Source organism: Coregonus clupeaformis, chromosome 34 (assembly GCF_020615455.1).
Source record: "Coregonus clupeaformis isolate EN_2021a chromosome 34, ASM2061545v1, whole genome shotgun sequence".
NCBI lineage: Eukaryota > Metazoa > Chordata > Actinopteri > Salmoniformes > Salmonidae > Coregonus > Coregonus clupeaformis.
This window is the reverse complement of record NC_059225.1, coordinates 26,763,942-26,789,938: the sequence shown is the minus strand read 5'-3', so window position 1 is coordinate 26,789,938 and position 25,997 is coordinate 26,763,942. Positions and strand designations below refer to the sequence as shown.

The following is a 25,997-nucleotide window of genomic DNA, read 5'->3' as shown; positions in this document are numbered from 1 at the left end:
GGTGGATGGCTCTGGGGGCGTTGTGGATGGGGATGGCTCTGGGGGCGCTGTGGACGGGGATGGTGGATGGCCTCTTGGGGCTGCTGTGGATGGGGATGGCTCTGGGGCGTTGTGGACGGGGATGGTGGTTGGCTCTGGGGACGGCTGTGGACTGGGGATGGTGGATGGCTCTGGGGGCGCTGCCAGGGACGGGGATGGTGGATTTCTCTGGGGCGTTGTGGACGGGGAGGGCTCTGGGGCGTTGTGGACGGGGATGGTGAATGGCTCTGGGGCGTTGTGGACGGGGATGGTGGATGGCTCTAGGGCGTTTTAACTGGGATGGTGGATGGCTCTGGGCCGTTGTGGATGGGGATGGCTCTGGGGCGTTGTGGACGGGGATGGTGGATGGCTCTGGGGCGTTGTGGATGAGGATGGCTCTGGGGCGTTTTGGACGGGGATGGTGGATGGCTCTGGGGCGTTGTGGACGGGGATGGTGGATGGCTCTAGGGCGTTGTGGACGGGGATGGCTCTAGGCTGCCGGGACTGGGATGGTGGATGGCTCTAGGGCGTTGTTTAGGGGATGGTGGGATGGGCTCTAGGGCTGTTGTGTGGGACGGGGGATGGCTCTAGGCGTTGTGGACGGGGATGTTGGATGGCTCTGGGGCGTTGTGGACTGGGGATGGTGGATGGCTTAGGGCGCTGGGTGGGATCGGGGATGGTGGATGACTGTGGTGGGCGTTGTGGACGGGGATGGTGGATGGCTCTGGGACGTTGTGGACGGGGATGGTGGATGGCTCCCCAGGGCGTTGTGGACGGGGATGGTGGATGGCTCCCGGGCGCTGTGGACGGGATGGTGGATGGCTCTAGGGCGTTGTGGACGGGGATGGTGGATGACTGTAGGGCGCCGTGGGACGGGGATGGTGGATGGCTTGGGGGCGTTGTGGATGGGGATGGTGGATGGCTCTGAAGGGCGTTGTGGATGGGGGATGGTGGGATGGCTTGGGGGCGTTGTGGACGGGATGGTGGATGGCTCTGGGGCTGCTGTGGATGGGGATGGCTCTGGGGCGCTGTGGGACGGGGATGGTGGATGGCTCTGGAGTTGCACAGATGGGGATGGCCTGGGGGTTGTGCGACGGGGATGGTGGATGGCTCTGGGGCGTTGTGGATGGGGATGGTTTGGGGGCGTTGTGGACGGGGATGGTGGATGGCTCTAGGGGCGTTGTGGATGGGGATGGCTCTGGGGGCGTTGTGGAACGGGGATGGTGGTTGGGCTCTGGGGGCGTTGTGGACTGGGGATGGGTGGATGGCCCTGGGGCGCGTTGTGGACGGGGATGGTGGATTTCTCGGGGGCGTTGTGGACGGGGGAGGGCTCTGGGGGGCGCTGTGTGACGGGGATGGTGAATGGGCTCTAGGGGCGTTGTGGACGGGGATGGTGGATGGCTCTAGGGCGTTATAACTGGGGATGGTGGATGGCTCTGGGGTCAGCTGTGATGGGGATGGCTCTGAGGCCGTTGGGACGGGGATGGTGGATGGCTCTGGGGCTGCCAGTGGATGAGGATGGCTCTGGGGGGCGTTTTGGATCGGGGATGGTGGATGGCTCTGGGGCGTTGTGGACGGGGATGGTGGATGGCTCTAGGGCGCTGTGGACGAGGGGATGGCTCGTTAGGGCGTTGTGGACTGGGATGGTGGCTGGCTCTAGATGGCGTTGTTTACGGGGATGGTGGGATGGCTCCTAGGCGCTTGTGCCAGACGGGGATGGCTCTAGGCTGCGGTGGACGGGGATGTTGGATGGCTCTGGGGCGTTGCGGGACGGGTATGGTGGATGGCCCTAGGGCGCTGTGGACGCGGGATGGTGGATGACTGTAAGGGCCGCTGTGGACGGGGATGGTGGATGGCTCTCAGAGGCGCTATGGACAGGGATGGTGGATGGCCCCAGGGCGCTGTGGAGACGGGGATGGTGGATGGCCCTAGGGCGTTGTGGACGGGGATGGTGGATGGCTCTAGGCGTTGTGGGACGGGGATGGCTCTAGGGCGCTGTGGATGGGGATGGCTCTGGGGCGCTGTGGACGGGGATGGTAGGATGGCCCTAGGGCGTTGTGCCGACGGGGATGGATGGATGGCTCCACTGCGGGGGCGCTTGTGGACGGGGATGGTGGATGGGCTCTAGGGCGTTGTGGACGGGGACGGTGGATGGCTTAAGGGCGTTGGGGACGGGGATGGCTCTGGGGCGTTGTGGATGGGGGATGGTGGATGTCTCTAGGCGTTGTGGACGGGGATGGTGGATGGCTCTAGGCGTTGGGACGGGGATGGCTCTAGGCGCTGTGGACGGGGATGGTGGATGGCCCTAGGCCGTTGGACGGTGATGGATGTGCCTCTAGGGCATTGTGGACGGGGATGGTGGATGGCCCTAGGCTATTTGGATGGGGATGGTGGATGGCTCTGGGGCGTTGTAGGACGGGGATGGCTCTGTTTTGGCGTTGTGGACGGGGATGGTGGATGGCTCTTGGGGGCGCCAGGACGGGGATGGCCTCTAGGGCGCTGGGGATGGGGATGGTGTGATGGCTCTGGGGGCGCTGTGGATGGGGATGGTGGATTTTCTCTGGGGCGCTAGTGGATGGGGATGGTGGATTGGCTACGGGGGCGTTGTGGACGGGGATGGTGGATGGCTCTAGGGTCTTGCCAGATGGGGGATGGTGGATGGCTCTAGGGCGCTGGTGGACGGGATGTCTCTAGGGCGCTGTGGACGGGATGGTGGATGGCCCTGGGGCGCTGCCAGTGGACGGGGATGGTGGATGGCTCTGGGGCGTTGTGGATGGGGATGGATGGTTGTGGGGCGCTGTGGATGGGGATGGTGGATGGCTCTCGGGGCGCTGTGGATGGGGATGGTGGGATGCCTCTGGGGTGTGGTGGACGGGGATGGTGGATGGCTCTGGGGCGTTGGGGATGTGGGATGGTTTTGGAGGGCGTTGTGGACGGGGATGGTGGATGGCTCTGGGGCCGCTTGTGGATGGGGATGGCTCTGGGGCGTTGGTGGACGGGGATGGTGGATGGCTCTGGGGGGCGCTGTGGATGGGGGGATGGCTTGCTTGGGGCGTTGTGGACGGGGATGGTGGATGGTCTTGGGGCGTTGCGGACTGGGATGGGTGGATGGCTCTGGGGCGCTGTGGACGGGGATGGTGGTTGGCTCTAGGGCGTTGTGGACGGGGATGGCTCGGTAGGGCGTTGTGGACTGGGATGGTGGATGGCTCTTGGGGTTTTGTGGACTGGGATGGTGGATGGCTCTAGGGCCGTTGTGGACGGGGATGGTGGGATGGCTCTGGGGCGCTGGCGGATGGGGATGGTGGATGGCTCTGGGGGGTTGTGGATGGGGATGGCTCTGGGGCGTTGGTGGACGGGGATGGGTGGCTAACTCTTGGGGCGTTGTGGATGGGGATGGCTTGGGGCGTTGGACTGGGGATGGTGGATGGGGCCTCTAGGGCGCTGTGGACGGGGACGGTGGATGGCCCCAGGCCGCTGCGGACGGGGATGGTGGATGGCTCTAGGGCGTTGTGGACGGGGATGGTGGATGACTGTAGGGCGGTGGGGGACGGGGATGGTGGATGGCTCTGGGGGCGTTGTGGAGGGGGATGGTGGGACTTGGGGGGTTGTGGATGGGGATGGTGGATGGCTCTGGGGGGGCGGACGGGGATGGTGGATGGCTCTGGGCCGCTGTGGATGGGGATGGCTCTTGGGGGCTGGGGATCGGGGATGGTGGATGGCTCTGGGGCGTTGGGATGGGGATGGCTCTGGGGGCGTTGTGGGACGGGGATGGTGGATGGCTCTTGGGGCGTTGTGGATGGGGGATGGCTCTGGCGTTGTGGGACGGGGATGGTGGATGGTTTTGGGGGCGTTGCGGATGGGGATGGCTCTGGGGCGCTGGTGGACGGGGATGGTGGTTGGCCCTGGGGGCGGTTGTGGGATGGGATGGTGGATGGCCCTGGGGGCCTTGGACGGGGTGGTGGATTTCTTGGGGCGGTTGGGACGGAGGGGCTCTTGGGGGTTGCCAGGACGGGGATGGTGAATGGTTTGGGGGCGTTGTGGACGGGGATGGTGGATGGCTCTAGGGCGTTTTTAACTGGGATGGTGGATGGCTCTGGGGCCGTGTGGATGGGGATGGCTCTGGGGCGCGTTGTGGACGGGGATGGTGGATGGCTCTGGGGGCGGCTGTGGATGAGGATGGCTCTGGGGCGCCTGGGGACGGGGATGGTGGATGGCCTCTGGGGCGCCAGTTGTGGATCGGGGATGGTGGATGGCTCTAGGGCGTTGTGGACGGGGATGGCTCTAGGGCGTTGTGGACTGGGATGGTGGATGGCTCTAGGGCGTTGTTTACGGGGATGGTGGATGGCTCTAGGGCGTTGTGGACGGGGATGGCTCTAGGGCGTTGTGGACGGGGATGTTGGATGGCTCTGGGGCGTTGTGGACGGGGATGGTGGATGGCTCTAGGGCGTTGTGGACGGGGATGGTGGATGACTGTAGGCCGGTTGTGGACGGGGATGGTGGATGGCCCCTGGGGACGCTGTGGATAGGGGATGGTGGATGGCCCTAGGGATCCGTGGAGGATGGGACGGATGGCTCTAGGCCGCCGGGACGGGGATGGTGGATGGCTCTAGGGCGGTGCCGGACGGGGATGGCTCTAGGCCGCCGGGATGGGGATGGCTCTGGGGCTGCTGTGGACGGGGATGGTGGATGGCCCTAGGGCGCTGTGGACGGGGATGGTGGATGGCTCTGGGGCGTTGCTAGGACGGGGATGGTGGATGGCTCCCAGGGCGTTGCGGACGGGGATGGTGGATGGCTCTGGGACGCTGTGTGGACGGGGATGGTGGATGGCTCCCAGGGCGTTGTGGGACGGGGATGGCTCTGGGGGCGCTGATGGATGGGGATGGTGGATGTCTCTGGGGCGCTGTGGACGGGGCATGGTGGATGGCCCTAGGGCGCTGTGGACGGGGATGGCTCTAGGGCGTTGTGGACGGGGATGGTGGATGGCCCCAGGGCGTGTGGACGTGGTGATGGTGGATGGCTCTAGGGCACTGTGGGACGGGATGGTGGATGGCCCTAGGGCTGTCGGGATGGGGATGGTGGGATGGCTCTGGGGCGTTGTGGGACGGGGATGGCTCTCTATGGCGTGTGGACGGGGATGGTGGATGGCTCCTGGGGGCGCTGTGGACGGGGATGGCTCTAGGGCGTTGTGGATGGGGATGGTCGATGGTCTGGGGGCGTTGGGATGGGGATGGTGGATTTCTCTAGGGGCGTTGTGGATGGGGATGGTGGATGGCTATGGGGCGCTGGTGGATCGGGGGATGGTGGATGGCTCTAGGGCGGCTGTGGATGGGGATGGTGGATGGCTCTCGGCGTTGTGGACGGGGATGTCTCTAGGGCGTCATGGATCGGGGATGGTGGATGGCTCTCGGGGGCGCTGTGGACCGGGGATGGTGGATGGCTCTGGGGCGTTGTGGATGGGGATGGTGGATGGCTTGGGGCGTTGTGGATGGGGATGGTGGATGGCTCTAGGGGCATGTTGTGGATGGGGATGGTGGATGCTCCCTGGGGCGCGTGGGACGGGGATGGTGGATGGCTCTGGGGCGTTGCGGATGGGGAGCTCTGAGCTGCTGTGGACGGGGATGGTGGATGGCCCTGGGGCGTTGTGGATGGGGATGGCTCTGGGGCGTTGTGGACGGGGATGGTGGATGGCTCTGGGGCGTTGTGGATGGGGATGGCTCTGGGGCGTTGTGGACGGGGATGGTGGATGGCTCTGGGGCGTTGTGGACTGGGATGGTGGATGGCTCTGGGGCGTTGTGGACGGGGATGGTGGATGGCTCTAGGGCGTTGTGGACGGGGATGGCTCTAGGGCGTTGTGGACTGGGATGGTGGATGGCTCTGGGGCTTTGTGGACTGGGATGGTGGATGGCTCTAGGGCGTTGTGGACGGGGATGGTGGATGGCTCTGGGGCGTTGTGGATGGGGATGGTGGATGGCTCTGGGGCGTTGTGGATGGGGATGGCTCTGGGGCGTTGTGGACGGGGATGGTGGATAACTCTGGGGCGTTGTGGAGGGGATGGCTCTAGGGGCGTTGTGGACGGGGGATGTTGGATGGCTCTGGGGGGCGTTGTGGATGGGGATGGCTCTGGGGCGTTGTGGACGGGGATGGTGGATGGCTCTGGGGCGTTGTGGATGGGGATGGCTCTGGGGCGTTGTGGACGGGGATGGCTCTAGGGCGTTGTGGACTGGGATGGTGGATGGCTCTGGGGCGTTGTGGACTGGGATGGTGGATGGCTCTAGGGCGTTGTGGACGGGGATGGTGGATGGCTCTAGGGCGTTGTGGACGGGGATGGCTCTAGGCGTGTCAGGACGGGGATGGTGGATGGCTCTAGGGCATTGTGGACGGGGATGGTGGATGGCTCTGGGACGTTGTGGATGGGGATGCTGGATGGCTCTAGGGCATTGTGGACGGGGATGGCTCTAGGGCGTTGTGGACGGGGATGGCTCTGGGGCGTTGTGGACGGGGATGGTGGATGGCTCTAGGGCGTTGTGGACGGGGATGGTGGATGGCTCTGGGGCGTTGTGGACGGGGATGGTGGATGGCTCTAGGGCGTTGTGGACGGGGATGGTGGATGGCTCTGGGGCGTTGTGGATGGGGATGGTCGATGGCTCTGGGGCGTTGTGGATGGGGATGGTGGATGGCTCTGGGATGTTGTGGACGTGGATGGTGGATTGGCTCTAGGGCGTTGTGGACGGGGATGGCTCTGGGGCGTTGTGGACGGGGATGGTGGATGGCTCTAGGGCGTTAAGGACGGGGATGGCTCTGGGGCGTTATGGACGGGGATGGTGGATGGCTCCAGGGCGTTGTGGACGGGGATGGTGGATGGCTCTGGGGGCGTTGTGGACGGGGATGGTGGATGGCTCAAGGCGTGCTGTGGACGGGGATGGTGGATGGCTCTGGGGGCGTTGGGATGGGGATGGTCGATGGCTCTGGGGGCGTTGTGGATGGGGGATGGTGGATGGCTCTGGGATGTTGTGGACGTGGATGGTGGATTGGCTCTAGGGGTGGACGGGATGGCTCTGGGGCGTGACGGGGATGGTGGATGGCTCTAGGGCGTTAAGGACGGGGATGGTGGAAGGCTCTAGGGCTTGTAGGACGGGGATGGCTCAGGCGTTGTGGACGGGGATGGTGGATGGCTCTAGGCGGTTGTGACGGTGATGGTGGATGGCTCTAGGGCGTTGTGGACGGAGATGGTGGATGGCCTCAGGCGTTGTGGACGGTGATGGTGGATGGCTCTGGGCGTTGTGGACGGGGATGGTGGATGGCTCTAGGGCGTTGTGACGGTGATGGTGGATGGCTCTGGGCGTTGTAGGACGTGATGGTGGATGGCTCTGGGGCGTGTGGATCTGGGATGGTGGATGGCTCTAGGGCGTTGTCAGGACGGGGATGGTGGATGGCTCTAGGGCGTTGTAGGACGGGGATGGCTCTGGGGCGTTGTGGAACGGGGATGGTGGATGGCTCTAGGGCGTTGTACGGGGATGGTGGATGGCTCAGGCGTTGTGAGAACGGGATGGCTCTAGGGCGCTGTGGACGGGGATTGTGGATGGCTCTAGGGCGTTGTGGACGGTGATGGTGGATGGCTCTAGGGCGTTGTGGACGGGGATGGTGGATGGCTCTAGGGCGTTGTGGACGGGGATGGCTCTAGGGCGTTCTGGACGGGGATGGCTCTAGGCAGTTGTGGACGGTGATGGTGGATGGCTCTGGGGCGTTGTGGACGGTGATGGTGGATGGCTCTGGGCGCTGTAGGACGGGATGGTGGATGGCTCTAGGCGTTGTGGACGGGGATGGTGGATGGCTCTGGAGCGTTGTGGATGGGGATATGATGCTCTGGGGCGTTTGGACGGGGATGGTGGATGGCTCTAGGGCGTTGTGGGACGGGGATGGCTCTGGGGCGCAGACGGGGATGGTGGATGGCTCTAGGTGTTGTGGACGGGGATGGCTCTGGGGGCATTGTGGACGGGATGGTGGATGGCTCTGGGGCGTTGTGGACGGGGATGGTGGATGGCTCTGGGGCGTTGTGGACGGGGATGGTGGATGGCTCTGGGGCGTTGTAGACGGGGATGGCTCTGGGGCGTTGTGGATGGGGATGGTGGATGGCTCTAGGGCGTTGTGGACGGGGATGGCTCTAGGGCGTTGTGGACGGGGATGGTGGATGGCTCTAGGGCGTTGTGGACGGGGATGGTGGATGGCTCTAGGACGTTGTGGACGGGGATGGCTCTAGGGCGCTGTGGACGGGGATTGTGGATGGCTCTACGGCGTTGTGGACGGTGATGGTGGATGGCTCTAGGGCGTTGTGGACGGGGATGGTGGATGGCTCTAGGGCGTTGTGGACGGGGATGGCTCTAGGGCGTTCTGGACGGGATGGCTCTAGGCAGTTGTGGACGGTGATGGTGGATGGCTCTGGGGCGTTGTGGACGGTGTTGGTGGATGGCTCTGGGGCATTGTGGACGGGGATGGTGGATGGCTCTAGGGCGTTGTGGACGGGGATGGTGGATGGCTCTGGGGCGTTGTGGATGGGGATGGTGGATGGCTCTGGGGCGTTGTGGACGGGGATGGTGGATGGCTCTAGGGCGTTGTGGACGGGGATGGCTCTGGGGCGTTGTGGACGGGGATGGTGGATGGCTCTAGGGTGTTGTGGACGGGGATGGCTCTGGGGCATTGTGGACGGGGATGGTGGATGGCTCTGGGGCGTTGTGGACGGGGATGGTGGATGGCTCTGGGGCGTTGTGGACGGGGATGGTGGATGGCTCTGAGGCGTTGTAGACGGGGATGGACTCTGGGGCGTTTAGATGGGGATGGTGGATGCTCTAGGGCGTTGTGACGGGGATGGCTCTAGGGCGTTGTGGACGGGGATGGCTCTAGGCGTTGTAGGACGGGGATGGTGGATGGCTCTAGGCGTGAGGACGGTGATGGTGGATGGCTCTAGGGCGTTGTGGACGGGGATAGTGGATGGCTCTCAGGGCGTTGTGGACGGTGATAGTGGATGGCTCTGGGGCTTGTGGACGGGGATGGTGGATGGCTCTGGGCGTTGTGGACGGTGATGGTGGATGGCTCTGGGGCGTTGTGGACGGTGATGGTGGATGGCTCTGGGGCGTTGTGGACGGGGATGGTGGATGGCTCTAGGGCGTTGTGGACGGGGATGGTGGATGGCTCTAGGGCGTTGTGGACGGGGATGGCTCTGGGGCGTTGTGGACGGGGATGGTGGATGGCTCTAGGGCGTTGTGGACGGGGATGGTGGATGGCTCTAGGGCGTTGTGGACGGGGATGGCTCTAGGGCGCTGTGGACGGGGATTGTGGATGGCTCTAGGGCGTTGTGGACGGTGATGGTGGATGGCTCTAGGGCGTTGTGGACGGGGATGGTGGATGGCTCTAGGGCGTTGTGGACGGGGATGGCTCTAGGGCGTTCTGGACGGGGATGCTCTAGGCAGTTGTGGACGGTGATGGTGGATGGCTCTGGGGCGTTGTGGACGGTGATGGTGGATGGCTCTGGGGCGTTGTGGACGGGGATGGTGGATGGCTCTAGGGCGTTGTGGACGGGGATGGTGGATGGCTCTGGGGCGTTGTGGATGGGGATGGTGGATGGCTCTGGGGCGTTGTGGACGGGGATGGTGGATGGCTCTAGGGCGTTGTGGACGGGGATGGCTCTGGGGCGTTGTGGACGGGGATGGTGGATGGCTCTAGGGTGTTGTGGACGGGGATGGCTCTGGGGCATTGTGGACGGGGATGGTGGATGGCTCTGGGGCGTTGTGGACGGGGATGGTGGATGGCTCTGGGGCGTTGTGGACGGGGATGGTGGATGGCTCTGGGGCGTTGTAGACGGGGATGGCTCTGGGGCGTTGTGGATGGGGATGGTGGATGGCTCTAGGGCGTTGTGGACGGGGATGGCTCTAGGGCGTTGTGGACGGGATGGTGGATGGCTCTAGGGCGTTGTGGACGGGGATGGCTCTAGGCGTTGTGGACGGGGATGGTGGATGGCTCTGGGGCGTTGTGGACGGGGATGGTGGATGGCTCTGGGGCGTTGTGGATGAGGATAGTGGATGGCTCTAGGGCGTTGTGGACGGGGATGGTGGATGGCTCTAGGGCGTTGTGGACGGGGATGGTGGATGGCTCTAGGGTGTTGTGGACGGGGATGGTGGATGGCTCTGGGGCGTTGTGGACGGGGATGGCTCTAGGGCGTTGTGGACGGGGATGGTGGATGGCTCTGGGGCGTTGTGGACGGGGATGGTGGATGGCTCTGAGGATTACAGGTTTAATCCCAGTGCTAGGCACTCGTTTTACATGTTTCTGTTTTAACCCTATCCCAAACCTTACCTTAACCATTCAGAATTAACGCCTACACTTTATGGTCAAAACGCAATGTTTATGGACAAACGTCAAATACTGCAATCAGATTGTGAGATCTTGTTTTTTTATTTATTTTTATTCACCTTTATTTAACTAGGTAAGCCAGTTGAGAACAAGTTCTCATTTACAACTGCGACCTGGCCAAGATAAAGCAAAGCAGTGCGATAAAACAACAACACAGAGTTAGATATGGGGGTAAAACAAAACATAAAGTCAAAAATACAACAGAAAATATATATACAGTGTGTGCAAATGTAGCAAGTTATGGAGGAAAGGCAATAAATAGGCCATAGTGCAAAATAATTACAATAGTATTATTACAAGAATGTGTGTGTGTGTGTGTGTGTGTGTGTGTGTGTGTGTGTGTGTGTGTGTGTGTGTGTGTGTGTGTGTGTGTGTGTGTGTGTGTGTGTGTGTGTGTGTGTGTGTGTGTGTGTGTGTGTGTGTGTGTGTGTGTGTGTGTGTGTGTGTGTGTGTACTTCTACCCTCCTCTTTGTTTGTTAGTTAGTGATTCTAAGAGAATCTGGACTCCAGCCTCAGGCCTTTAAGGAAATCACTTGCATAACTTCTAATATGGGTTCAATCAGGAACGACTAGATCAAATAATCTCTACACACTAAAAACAAATGGTTCTATATATATATAAGGGTTGTTTGGCTTGTAACCATAGTGCTATATGGAACCTTGTTTTTGAAGGTTCTATAATGCTCATAAGATTCTAAATGGAACCTTATGGTGCTAAAGCAGGGTTTCCTAAACTCAGTCCTGCCCCCCCTCTTTGTAGAACCATACATGGATTTCCTTCTGGTTTAATTGCCATATTATATTGTTACAATTCCCTAGGTTCCATTATTGTGTTTGATAGCAAGTTGAATCAGGTGTGCAACCTCTGAAACGGCTGGGGGTCCCTGAGGAGAGAATTGAGAACAGCTGACTTAGTCAACCGTTCTCAATGGACACAGGGCCATACATGAGCCTTTCACAAGAAACCATTACTGGGCATAATATGTAATAGCATAACACAACAGATTAGATCAACTGGAATGAAACTGACTTGGTGGAGAAATACATTTTGATATTTTTATGCTCTGTGCATTTAGCGATAGCAGTATAATTTGGAAGTTAATCATAATTGAAACAGTACTCCCGAATCCAGGCTCTGTTGTAGCCGGCCGCGACCGGGAGACCCATGGGGCGGCGCACAATTGGCCTAGCGTCGTCCAGGGTAGGGAGGGAATGGCCGGCAGGATGTAGCTCAGTTGGTAGAGCATGGCGTTTGCAACGCCAGGGTTGTGGGTTCGATTCCCACGGGGGGCCAGTATGAAAAAAATAATAATAATAATGAATGCACTCACTAACTGTAAGTCGCTCTGGATAAGAGCGTCTGCTAAATGACTAAAATGTAAAAATGTAAATGTAAACTCTCGCTCATGGTTGCACAAAAATAACTACGTGCAAACCACGCCCCAAAATATTCTAATTAGCCTCCTCCTTTTTAATGATCACTAAAAGAGGAAAGAACACTTTTTTGAAGGACTCAAATGGTTCTTTGGGTCAGTATGGGTCCACATAGAACCATCACACTTCCCAAAGAACCCTTGAGGAACCCTCTTTTGTTAGTGTGTATATATATGTTACCATGTTCAACTATTCAAAAGAGAGAAGAGAGAGAGAGACAGAGAGTAAAAGGGAGTGTGTGTGTGTGTGCGTGTGTGTGTGTGTGTGTGTGTGTGTGTGTGTGTGTGTGTGTCTGATACGAAGACATAGTATAGCAGTATCTAGTAGAGAGGGGGATTCAGAGATTATTTCTCTGGAGAGAGATGGATGGAGAGATTATGAAAAAGAGATATCTTATTTCTCTAAGGAGAGGAGAGAAGAGAAATGCAAATACAGCATTTCTTTCCTTTGACTATTCAGATAGAAAGAGTGGACAAAGTTTGTAGTAGCACAAATAATCCTTGAGCAGTCTCTCTCTCTCTCTCTCTCTCTCTCTCTCTCTCTCTCTCTTCTCTCTCTCTCTCTCTCTCTCTCTCTCTCTCTCTCTCTCTCTCTCTCTCTCTCTCTCTCTCTCTCTCTCTCTCTCTCTCTCTCTCTCTCTCTCTCTCTCTCTCTCTCTCTCTCTCTCTCTCTCTCTCTCTCTCTCTCTCTCTCTTTCTCTCTCTCTCTCTCTCTCTCTCTCTCTCTCTCTCTCTCTCTCTCTCTCTCTCTCTCTCTCTCTCTCTCTCTCTCTCTCTCTCTCTCTCTCTCCTAATTCAATTCAATTCAATTCAATTTAAGGGGCTTTATTGGCATGGGAAACGTGTGTTAACATTGCCAAAGCAAGTGAAGTAGATAGTAAACAAAAGTGAAACAAACAATAAATATTAACAGTAAACATTACACTCAGAAGTTCCAAAAGAATAAAGACATTTCAAATGTCATATTACAGTTTTTCTCGATTGCTAAGACACATTTCTTGAAAGCTGCTCTCGTTTTCTCTTAACTGTGAACACAAAACCCAATTTTCAAGCTACATTCACAAAACCTCAGACTCTTCTTGCAAAACCAAACTTTCACCTCAAAACAGTTCAATCTGTGCTCAAAACTGAACTATGTTTTCAAATCGTGCCCCGAGTCAATCAAAATAAAAAACACTACTGAACAGTCACTAAACACTACGTAGAAAAATAGAAAACACAATGCTCAGGACATGAAGCTGGAGAAATAAATGTTTATTGTTCACTGTAGGCTAAATGCATGTTGCAAAACAAAAAAACTGTGCATTTAGCACTTGTACAAAAAGACAAAACAGAAATCTTGTGCATTTACATGTAGCACTTGTAAAAACAAACAGAAATCTTATGCGTTTGCCACTTGTGTACAGTAAGCCCATGTAAAAATAAAGTACAAAATATACAAATAAGTGCATTACTCAGCCACAGCATCATGTCTCCGTACTGGGTCAGCCACAGGACTGGCCACATTTTGTCTGGCCAGGCAACGGGGAAAAAACCCCTGGCATGCCGTATCCAGGCTTGGCATGCCTCCACACCTATGTCACCACAGGCAAGTCCCATGGCTTGCAGGAGATTTACCCTGGTGTAAGGTTGGCGTTCATATACCTTCCACCGCCATGAGGAGAATAATTCCTCAATGGGGTTTAGGAAAGGGGAGTACGGTGGAAGGCAAAGATTGATAAAACCTTGGTTCATATTGTACCACTCTCTAACCTGGAGGGCTCTGTGAAAACTCACATTGTCCCAAACAACAACATAGATGGGATGCTCATCCTGCTGCCCTAACAAAGCATCTCGCATGTGATTGAGGAAAATGAGGAGCTGGTGAGTGTTGTAGGGCCCCAGGTTGGCATGATGGTGGACAACCCCACGATTGCTGATGGCAGCACATAATGTGACATTGCCACCACGCTGCCCAGGAACACCAACAATGGCCCGATGGCCAATCACATTACGGCCTCTCCTTCTCCTTTTGGTGAGATTAAACCCAGCTTCATCCATGTAGATGTATTGATGGGGTCTTTCCATTGCATCCAGTTGAAAAACCCTCTGTAGAAATAGATATAGTTTTGTAAGTGATACGGAAAAAGTGATTTAGGCCACTACAGTAAATCACTACTTAGAGTAATCAACATTGAATGTGTCTGGATATATGCCAACCTGTACATACTGGAATCTTTGCTCTTTGACTCTGTCTGAGTTGCGATCAAAGGGCACTCTGTATAGCTGTTTCATGCGCAGTCTGTTGCGCTTGAGGACACGATCAACAGTAGAGAGGCTGACACTGTTGATACCCTCAAAATGTAAAATGGTCCTCAATGATCTTCTGCTGAATTTCGCTCAGTTTAATGGCATTGTTCTCACGGACCATATCAACAATTAGGGTCTCTTGGTGTGGGGAGAACATACCTGTCCTCCCACCCCCATGTGGCAGTCTTTCAATTCTACAAAAAGAGAACATGGAGTTACAAAAAATATACATGGAATACTAGGCCTACAAACAGTTAGACCAACCCTCCATTACAATACTACAGTACATTGGTACAGTGATGTACTGAAACATATATTCACTTACAGTATACTGTGGTACAGTATATAGTATGTCATACAGTAATTGCTGTCAACATGTACATAATGTACTATAATGTCAAAAAAAGGTAATTACCTGTTCTCTTCTCTAAATCTTCGGATTATGGTGGACACAGTGAATCTACTGATGTTTGGTTGTACCCTTTGTCCAGCCTCCCTCATGTTCATACCATGGACAAGAACATGGTCAATCACAGTAGCTCTGATTTCATCAGATATTACTGTTCTTTGTCTTCGCTGACCACCTCGACCACCTCGACCTCCTCTCACACGAACTCTTCCTCTCATATTTCTATCCATTGTAGGGCCTCACAAACCAGTGCTCTCTGAACTGGCTTACTGTATATGTTCCCTCACATAATTAGCCACAAGTGTGATCCATTTTGAGTTGTTGTGTTCAAGTGGTGATACCTGTGCTCTAATTGTGTTTGACTTTTGTCACCTGTGCTCACCATTATGCAGCACGGGTGCATCACAATGAAAATGTGTTGGCAAGTTGTGTCTAAACAGGTGAAAAGTGCTTATGGTTTTGCCAAAAGAGTGATTGAGTCAATCAGTGGGTTCAGGCAACTGAGCATTTGGTTCAGACAATAGGGTTTAGTGTTTTAGCAATTGAGAAAAACTGTATGTATATATACAGTGTTGTAACAATGTGCAAATAGTTAAAGTACAAATGGGAAAAGAAATAAACATAAATATGGGTTGTATTTACAATGGTGTTTGTTCTTCACTGGTTGCCCTTTTCTTGTGGCAACAGGTCACAAATCTTGCAGCTGTGATGGCACACTGTGGTTTTTCACCCAGTAGATAAGGGAGTTTATCAAAATTGGGTTTGTTTTCGAATTCTTTTGTGGATCGCTGTAATCTGAGGGAAATATGTGTCTCTAATATGGTCATACATTTGGCAGGAGGTTAGGAAGTACAGCTCAGTTTCCACCTCATTTTGTGGGCAGTGTGCACATAGCCTGTCTTCTCTTGAGAGCCAGGTCTGCCTACGGCGGCCTTTCTCAATAGCAAGGCTATGCTCACTGAGTCTGTACATAGTCAAAGCTTTCCTTAAGTTTGGGTCAGTCACAGTGGTCAGGTATTCTGCCACTGTGTACTCTCTGTTCAGGGCCAAATAGCATTCTAGTTTGCTCTGTTCTTTTGTTTGTTCTTTCCAATGTGTCAAGTAATTCTCTTTTTGTTTTCTCATGATTTGGTTGGGTCTCTCTCTCTCTCTCTCTCTCTCTCTCTCTCTCTCTCTCTCTCTCTCTCTCTCTCTCTCTCTCTCTCTCTCTCTCTCTCTCTCTCTCTCTCTCGCTCTCTCTCTCTCTCTCTTTCTCTCTCTCTCATAAAGCTGGGTGGTACTGCTATCATTATTGATGCTGTGACTAGTTTAGTGGTTAAACACAAACCTACAAGTGACTCCACCATAATGTTCGACATGGTTTCACACAGATCACTCAGTAGGAGCAGATTGAGGAACAGATCATTCTCCCCAGATCCCACTGGCCTGATGGAGGGATGGAGAGATGGAGAGATGGAGGGATGGAGGGATGAAGGATGGAGGGATGGGGGGATGGAGGGATGGAGGGATGGGGATGGAGGGATGGAGGGATGGGGATGGAGGGATGGAGGGATGGGGGATGAGGGATGGAGGGATGGAGGGATGGAGGGATGGAGAGATGGAGGGATGGCGGATGGAGGGATGGAGGGATGGGGGATGGAGGGATGGAGAGATGGAGGGATGGAGGGATGGGGGGGGGATGGAGGGATGGAGGGATGGAGAGATGGAGGGATGGAGAGATGGAGGGATGGGGGGATGGAGGGATGGAGGGATGGGGGATGGAGAGATGGAGAGATGGAGAGATGGGGGGATGGAGAGATGGAGAGATGGAGGGATGGGGGGATGGAGGGATGGAGGGATGGGGGATGGAGAGATGGAGGGATGGAGGGATGGGGGGATGGAGGGATGGAGGGATGGAGGGATGGAGGGATAGATGGGGGATGGAGGGATGGGGGGATGGAGGGATGGAGGGATGGGGGGATAGATGGAGGGATGGAGGGATGGGGGGGATGGAGGGATGGAGAGATGGAGGGATGGAGAGATGGAGGGATTGGGGGATGGAGGGATGGAGGGATGGGGGATGGGGGAATGGAGGGATGGAGGGATGGGGGGATGGAGGGATGGAGGGATGGAGGGATGGAGGGATGGAGGGATGGGGGGGTGGAAGGATGGGGGGATGGAGGGATGGAGGGATGGAGAGATGGAGGGATGGAAGGATGGAAGATGGGGGATGGAGGGATGGAGGGATGGGGGATGGAGGGATGGAGGGATGGAAGGATGGGGGATGGAGGGATGGAGGGATGGGGGATGGAGGGATGGAGGGATGGAGGGATGGAGAGATGGAGGGATGGAGAGATGGAGGGATGGAGGGATGGAGGGATGGAGGGATGGAGGGATGGGGGGATGGGGGATGGAGGGATGGAGGGATGGGGGGATGGAGGGATGGAGGGATGGGGGGATGGAGGGATTGAGGGATGGAGAGATGGAGGGATTGGGGGATGGAGGGATGGAGGGATGGGGGGATGGGGGGATGGAGGGATGGAGGGATGGAGGGATGGAGGGATGGAGGGATGGGGGGATGGAGGGATGGAGGGATGGAGGGATGGAGGGATGGAGGGATGGAGGGATGGAGGGATGGAGGGATGGAGGGATGGAGGGATGGAGGGATGGAGGGATGGAGAGATGGAGGGATGGAGGGATGGAGGGATGGAGGGATTGAGGGATGGAGAGATGGAGGGATGGAGGGATGGAGGGATGGAGGAATGGGGGATGGATGGATGGAGGGATGGAGAGATGGAGGGATGGGGGGATGGAGGGATGGGGGGATGGAGGGATGGAGAGATGGAGGGATGAGAGATGGAGGGATGGAGGGATGGAGGAATGGGGGATGGATGGATGGAGGGATGGAGGGATGGAGGGATGGAGGAATGGGGGATGGATGGATGGAGGGATGGAGAGATGGAGGGATGGGGGGATGGAGAGATGGGGGGATGGAGGGATGGAGAGATGGAGGGATGGAGAGATGGAGGGATGGAGGGATGGAGGGATGGAGGGATGGAGGAATGGGGGATGGATGGATGGAGGGATGGAGAGATGGAGGGACGGAGGGATGGAGGGATGGAAGGAGGGATGGAGAGATGGAGGGATGGAGGGAATGAGGGATGGAGGGAGACAGAAGGTGGAAAAAAATGGGTTCTAACATGGTAGACCACATGGCAGGAGAGATAGAAGAGGGTTGCCTGAGAGGTGTGTGCTTGAGTGTGTGAGTGTGTGCCGGTCGGTGTGTCTGTCTGCCTGTGTGTGCGTGTGTTGTGTTGTGTCTCCCAGGGAGTCCAGTCTGCCATCTGGCCCCCGGCAGCTCAGGGCTGAGCACCAGGGCACCAGGGGTGATGGCCGGGTCCTTCCCCTGGACAGAGGGCCTGTGGCTGGGCAACCAGCTGTGGCTGGTGGCCTCTAGGCTGGAGGGTCTCAGCAAGGAAACAAGGGAACTCTAATTTCTTCCTGTTGACACACAGACGCACACAGACATACTTAGTGCGTGTGTAAAATCGCTGGGGAAGCCAGCAAAAAAGCCATATTACAACCTATGTGTTGTGATAATTGCGTTGTTTGCTCTATAACCTGTTAGTTCATATGTCTTGACACCGTGATATATAGGCCTAAAGGCTGGGACAATAAGAAGACACAGTGACAGAATAAATTCAACCACACCTTTGTTTCATCACAACACCGGAGAGCAACATCTGTCTGGTGGAGTCCACAAAGCATATTGCATCTAACAGACAGTTACATGACCTACAGCACGGTCAAGCAAGTTCATGTTTCTGATGTTTTCGGACTACTAAACAACTATTGATTTAGAGCCAGATAGAATTACCGCAAGTCACAAAGACAACAGGAGCTGCCTCCACTATTCCAGCACCATTTCAACTTCAACATCATAAAATCACCTATGCCTAGTCTAATACTAAGACAACTAAAAGATACCATAAAAAATGTAGTCCAATCCACGCAAGTTAAATATGATTTCTGTGTGTGTGAGTGCAAGTAGAAAAAACATGTTGACTGTAATACTTCTAGAGAAACACCAATGCCGTCCTCCTTTCTTTCATGTTGACAAAACACACTTTTATTTGTTGTTGTCCTAGGCTAATTGTCTAAAATGATAGCTCACTATCCTAACTTCCATTCATGGGCAACACTAGCTAGTTAACAGTAGCCTTCTACATCTAGCTACATATTGAACTTCTATCCTCTCAAGCCAGGGGCACAATGTATGAATTAATCATTGGCCAGTACGGATAATTAAGTCCAAATTCCTATCTCCATCCATGATTTAGGAAAGGACCAATTTTAGCTGACTAGCTAGCCACCGGACGACAACAACACAACGAGATGCAACAATTAAAGTTATTTTCTATCAATGACGTTTGGCTTCTGATGTGATGTGATTGGTCTGAAGCCAAATCCAAACTGGCTTCCCTTGACACTTTTCTATGGTGCTCCAGGACCAATCACAGCTGAGCTCACTCAGTTTAGCTCAACGCTGATTGGCTTCCTTTGCATTCAATGCTACGGGCGACAACAATATTATACTCTTTTGGACCAGACAGCATATAGATGGCCTACACATACAGAGACAGAGGGGCGCTGTTTCGTTGCTCGGATGCTTTCTCCGGTGAGATACTGTACATTCAGCCTCTTGTGAATTGAAGGAAAATTGTGAAACAGAGAGTGACAAAAGATACATTATTGTATATTTTATTGTTTATTGGTAAATTCTTTGGCATGAACACACGTTTTATGATTCTGAATGAACAGAAGGAGGTGTTGGATTGAGTTTCAGATAATGAATAGAGTCCATTCGGAAAGTATTCAGAGCTCTTGACTTGTTCCACATTTTGTTACGTTACAGCCTTATTCTAAAATGGATTAAATTGTATTTTTTCCTCATCAATCTACACACAATACCCCATAATGACGAAGCAAAAACTGGTTTTTAGATGTTTTTGCAAATGTATTACAAAAAAAAAACACGGAAATATCACATTTACATAAGCATTCAGACCCTTTACTCAGTACTTTGTTGAAGCACCTTTGACAGCGATTACAGCCTCAAGTCTTCTTGGGTATGACGCTACAAGCTTGGCACACCTGTATTTGGGGAGTTTCTCCCATTCTTCTCTGCAGATCCTCTCATGCTCTTTCAGGTTGGATGGGGAGCGTCGCTGCACAGCTATTTTCAGGTCTCTCCAGATACTTTCGATCGGACATTCAAGGACATTCAGAGACTTGTCCCAAAGCCACTCATGCGTTGTCGTGGCTGTGTGCTTAGGGTCGTTGTCCTGATGGAAGGTGAACCTTCACCCCAGTCTGAGGTCCTGAGTGCTCTGGAGCAGGATTTCATCAAGGGTCTCTCTGTACTTTGCTACGTTCATCTTTCCCTCGATCCTGATTAGTCTCCCTGCCGCTGAAAAACATCCCCACAACATGATGCTGTCACCACCGTAGAGATGGTGCCAGGTTTCCTCCAGACTTGACGCTTGGCATTGAGGCCAAAGAGTTCAATATTGGTTTCATCAGACCAGAGAGTCTTGTTTCTCATGGTCTGAGAGTCCTTTAGGTGCCTTTTGGCAAACTCCAAGTGGGCTGTCATGTGCCTTTTACTGAGGAATAGCTTCCGTCTGGCCACTCTACCATAAAGGCCTGATTGGTGGAGTGCTGCAAAGATGGTTGTCCTTCTGGAAGGTTGTCCCATCTCCACAGAGGAACTCTGGAGCTCTGTCAGTGTGACCATCAGGTTCTTGGTCACCTCCCTGACCAAGGCTCTTCTCCCCCGATTGCTCAGTTTGGCCGGGCGGCCTGCTCTAGGAAGAGTCTTGGTGTTTCCAAACTTCTTCCATTTAAGAATGATTGAGTCCACTGTGTTCTTGGGGACTTTCAATGCTGCATAAATGTATCCTTCCCCAGATCTGTGCCTCGACACAATCCTGTCTCTGAGCTCTACGCACAACTCCTTCGACCTCATGGCTTGGTTTTTGCTCTGATCTGCACTGTCATCTGTGGGACCTCATATAGACAGGTGTGTGCCTTTCCAAATCATGTCCAATCAATTGTGGACTCCAATCAAGTTATAGAAACATCTCAAGGATGATCAATGGAAACAGGATGCACCTGAGCTCAATTTCAAGTATCATAGCAAAAGGTCTGAATATTTATGTGAATAAGGTATTTCAGTTTTTTCAGTTTTATAAATGTGCAGAAAATTCTAAAAACCTGTTTTTGCTTTGTCATTATGGGGTTTTGTGTGTAGATTGATGAGGAAAAAATGTATTTAATCAATTTTTGAATAATGCCATAACGTAACAACATGTGTGAAAAGTAAAGTGGTTTCCACTGAATTAATGAATGTACTGTACTGAATCTGCATCCCAAATGACAACCTGTTCCCACTACTATTAAACCATGCCGTATGGTCAAAAGTCAACAAGATCTTACAGCCTCTCATCATTTCTTCCCACTGGGATTTTTTTTTTTTGAATCAATGTTGTTTCCATGTAATTTCAACCAAAAAATGAAATGTGAGGATGTTGAATCGACGTGGAAAAACGGATTAGAAAAACGTCAATTTTTGATGTCTAACTGACTTCATCTCCCGACATCCTGTATTTACACACATCCTGTATTTATGCACACAGAATCACACCCGAATCAGCTCCAGACGATTTAGGCTCACAGAAACAGCTCTAGGGTTAAGTTAAGGCATTAATTCAGACTGGGTTAAGTTACGGGTTAAGGTTTGGGATAGAGTTAAAACAGAAATAACTCTAGGGTTAAGTTAAGGCATTCAATTGATTGGTTAAAGCCGCTTCAGCTGAAAGGCAAAAATTGGAATTTCCGTCTAAAATGACCCAAACTAAAGAGCTCAGGAATAACTCTCTCAGTGACTATTACAGCACCTGGAAATGGATGTAATCATTTGAAAGGAAACACCTTGTAGTTTGAAACGATCAGATCAGGAATTACATGATTACAATGCCACATAACACAAGACAAGATGCAGAAATAATAAGCCTTTGTTTTATTATTTCACTTTCAAAGTAATGTTTTCACATCACATGAAGAAGGCTTGGTGAGTAGAGCTGTCTACACGTGTCATACATCACATGAAGAAGGCTTGGTGAGTAGAGCTGTCTACACGTGTCATACATCACATGAAGAAGGCTTGGTGAGTAGAGCTGTCTACACGTGTCATACATCACATGAAGAAGGCTTGGTGAGTAGAGCTGTCTACACGTGTCATACATCACATGAAGAAGGCTTGGTGAGTAGAGCTGTCTACACGTGTCATACATCACATGAAGAAGGCTTGGTGAGTAGAGCTGTCTACACGTGTCATACATCACATGAAGAAGGCTTGGTGAGTAGAGCTGTCTACACGTGTCATACATCACATGAAGAAGGCTTGGTGAGTAGAGCTGTCTACACGTGTCATTACATGTCAACAACAACTGTGGAATAAAAACCAAACACAACTAACTTTTTTTGTGAGTGGTGTCATAGGGGTCCTGGCAACCTATTCAAGGGGTCCTAAAACATATCCAAAGTGTGACGTTCAAAACGGTTACAAAATTGCAACAACAAAAAAATCACAGAAACCTAAAAACTGAAATGGTAAAAAAAGACACACGAAAAACTGAGGCCTCAAACATCCAAAATATTAGCAGCTGAACAATGGTTAGGACCAAACACAATAAAACAGTGTCCTGGGGGACATACAGAGTTCAAGTATTAGTAGCGCAGAACAATGTTTTTGAACATTGCAAAGTTTTCTTGTGTTTTTTACACCCTCGCCGTTGGCTGCGACTTTAGGGAACTGTTCTGCCTGATCCTGCCACAGGCCCAGATCTTATTGGCCGGCACATACAACTTATACCCAGTGCCCAGGATGGGGGTGTACCCAGTGCCCAGGATGGGGGTGTACCCAGTGCCCAGGATGGGGGTGTACCCAGTGCCCAGGATGGGGGTGTACCCAGTGCCCAGGATGGGGGGTGTACCCAGTGCCCAGGATGGGGGTGTACCCAGTGCCCAGGATGGGGTGTACCCAGTGCCCAGGATGGGGGTGTACCCAGTGCCCAGGATGGGGGTGTACCCAGTGCCCAGGATGGGGGTGTACCCAGTGCCCAGGATGGGGGTGTACCCAGTGCCCAGGATGGGGGTGTACCCAGTGCCCAGGATGGGGGTGTACCCAGTGCCCAGGATGGGGGTGTACCCAGTGCCCAGGATGGGGGTGTACCCAGTGCCCAGGATGGGGGTGTACCCAGTGCCCAGGATGGGGTGTACCCAGTGCCCAGGATGGGGGTGTACCCAGTGCCCAGGATGGGGGTGTACCCAGTGCCCAGGATGGGGGTGTACCCAGTGCCCAGGATGGGGGTGTACCCAGTGCCCAGGATGGGGGTGTACCCAGTGCCCAGGATGGGGGTGTACCCAGTGCCCAGGATGGGGGTGTACCCAGTGCCCAGGATGGGGGTGTCCACCAGCTGCATCAGCTTGTTTTTGGACACAGGTCCGGGAATGGCTTAAAGGATTGCAATATTTACCTGGAGCTAACCCTGCAGATAGCACTACTGGGTGATCTGAAAAGTCATTGTCAATCGATCAATAATATAATAATACTTTTAGCAAAAACAATTTTTTTTAAATTCACAATCTGTAGAAGCAATGAGAATAGAAAGGTTCAGAACTTTTGTAAAACATCACAGTACAGTTGAAATATATATGGCAAATAGAAATCCAATATGGATGGTGTTAAGAGACAGATGGGAGGTATTGAATGGAGTTGAAGGATGGGACTAATAACAAATAACAACAAATAATAACAAAGATAGCTAATAATGTAAGCATACTGTGTCCATAATAAGTATATAGGTTGTATGTTGGGAGCTTTTGGGAAAGAGCACAGTTAGAAAGATATGGCATATAGAAGCAAACCGGATGAACCGGAGAGATTGAGAGTAGAAGAAGTTCAGGAGCAAAAACAAAACAAAAAAATATATAATAGAATTATTATAAAATTGACTGTGTTCATAAGGTGTAGATAGTAAGTATAGACCGGAAGTAGAGGCCTGGGCATTGTTGTTCACTAATTTACTCCAAGTAGGGAAAGGATGGTGGGGTTGAAAAGTAATAAAGGGGAGTATATATATAAAAAACATGGGGGATTGGAAATGATGCAGACAATTACATTGATAGAAGATACAATCTATCTGCAATATCAAGCTGATCCACCCCCCCCCCCAAAAAAAAAAAAAAAAAAAAAAAAAAAAAAAGAGATGTGCTCTCCTCTCCCCTGTGCTAACCCTTCCTGGTCACCTGTGCTAACCCTTCCTGGTCACCTGTGCTAACCCTTCCGGGTCACCTGTGCTAACCCTTCCTGGTCACCTGTGCTAACCCTTCCTGGTCACCTGTGCTAACCCTTCCTGGTCACCTGTGCTAACCCTTCTGGTCACCTGTGCTAACCCTTCCTGGTCACCTGTGCTAACCCTTCCTGGTCACCTGTGCTAACCCTTCCTGGTCACCTGTGCTGTCTATATACACACGTGACCAGTGACCCATGGCCCCAACATATTGGCCCTCTAATGTTGTTACGGATACAGGTATCCTGTGTTTTTGTGTGTTTCTACTCCTTCTGCCCTAATCACAGGTGTCCTGTATGTTCCTGATTGGTGGTCGTTGAGGTGTCTGCTGATTGGACCAATCAGTGAACATTCCTGTGCATTGCACCACCTGTTACTCGTTTTTTCAATCACACATCCCATTATATAAAAACCAGTCACTTGTGTTAGTTGTTAGAGAGAGAGACTTTTTGCCATATGTGAGTATGGACACGGTGGTGTCCTGTGTGTTGTGTACGCACTAAGTTGTTGGTTACCCTATAGGTAACTTTATTAGAATATATTTCTTTACCTGAGTGTGGATACTGTTGTATCCTGTGTACTTATTTAATTGCTGATTACCCTGTTTAGTAGCTTTGTGTGTTTCTGGGAAAAGGGGAGTTTAAGCTAGATGCCCTTGGGCGTACATTACCCGTAGGAAGAAATCTGTCTATAAACACCAGTTAGACCTGAGCGGACCACCCACTGTATTTTTGTATGACTAGCAGTAGCCTAGCGGTTCTTTAGGCAGGCTAGATCAGTTTAGGGGGTTTTACACTATTGTTTCATTTCTTGGGTCCTGCTCAGCCCTTTTTCCCAAACCTTTACCGTGTGTTTAGTAATAAACCATTTATGTTTGACGGTAGTTCATGGTTGTTGTGTCATTTTTGGTTCTCACTGTTCCATGTCACACTTATAATTTGCATAATTTATGTTACGGGTCTCATGTCCATCCACCCTAGACGTTTAGAGCCACGGGGTTCGTAACATAAAGTGGGGGCTCGTCTGGGATCTATCCCATGCTACTCGTGCAAATTAGTAAGTGTCTGGTTCAGTGTTGAGCTTGGCAGCTGTCCTACCTGTTTTTTTTGTGTGTTCAGTAGTCGACGGCTCGTGTTGCTAGTAGGATGGCTACTTTTGATTTGGAAGCATTTTTGGAAAACCCTACGTGGGAGATTTTTGAGAATTGTCGTAGAGTGGATCTACAGGCTTTGGCTGACCACTTTTCTGTACCCATACCGAGGGGTTTAGTGAAAGCAGAAGTTAGGGAAGTAGTGCTAGCGATATTGTTAAACGAGCGAGTGCTTGAGTTACCGCCGCCTGAGTCTGCTGCTCCTGTAGGGGATGTGGTTGATGTTTCTGTAAGCCCATCAGTGTCTGAGGACGAGACTAAGGCTCCAGCCACATTGCCCCGTTATGACCCCCTCTCCCCACTGACTGACAGTGATGCCAGGATGGATGTCCGCTCGACACGGCTCCAAATGGAGGCGGAAGAGCGGGCACAAATCAGGCAAGACAAGCTGGAGATGCGTAAAATGGAACTAGAGGCAGAAACAGCGAGGTTAGTCTCTGCTCATACTATGCCTGCTAGTGAGACAGCCTCACCAGCTGTGTCGTCTGCTACTTTTGATATTAGTAGGCAGATCACCTTGGTACCTGTGTTTAGGGAGTCAGAGGTTGATTCCTATTTCAGTGTGTTTGAACGTATAGCGGTAGCATTGAAATGGCCCGACGAGGTATGGTGCCTATTACTTCAGTGTAAGCTAACAGGTAAAGCCCAAGAGGTTCTGGCAGCGCTACCTCTTGAAGACAGTTTGAATTATGAAGTGGTCAAAGCTACTGTTCTTCGTGCCTATGAGCTTGTTCCTGAGGCATATCGACAGAGATTTAGGTCTCATAAAAAGTCTCCTACTCAGACTTATGTGGAGTTTGCTAGAGACAAAGGGAAATCTGTTTGACAAATGGCACAGTGCTAGTAAGGTAACTGATTTTAACTCTCACGGGAGTTAATCTTGTTAGAAGAGTTTAAAA

General features: G+C 53.0%; 1 protein-coding gene across 1 annotated transcript in view; it reads right to left on the bottom strand.

Moving 5' to 3' along the window:
* LOC121549969 (cadherin-6) overlaps nucleotides 1-11,469 on the bottom strand; it is a 32,597-nt gene extending 21,128 nt beyond the window's left edge. Inside the window, exons 1-3 of the mRNA XM_045210355.1 lie at nucleotides 11,453-11,469; nucleotides 4,762-5,225; nucleotides 3,663-4,273 (exon numbers count right to left, since the gene is read on the bottom strand). Coding sequence (XP_045066290.1) covers nucleotides 3,663-4,273; nucleotides 4,762-5,225; nucleotides 11,453-11,469 — 1,092 coding nt within the window. The remainder of the gene's footprint in view (nucleotides 1-3,662; nucleotides 4,274-4,761; nucleotides 5,226-11,452) is intronic.
* Nucleotides 11,470-25,997: the final 14,528 nt, after the last annotated feature.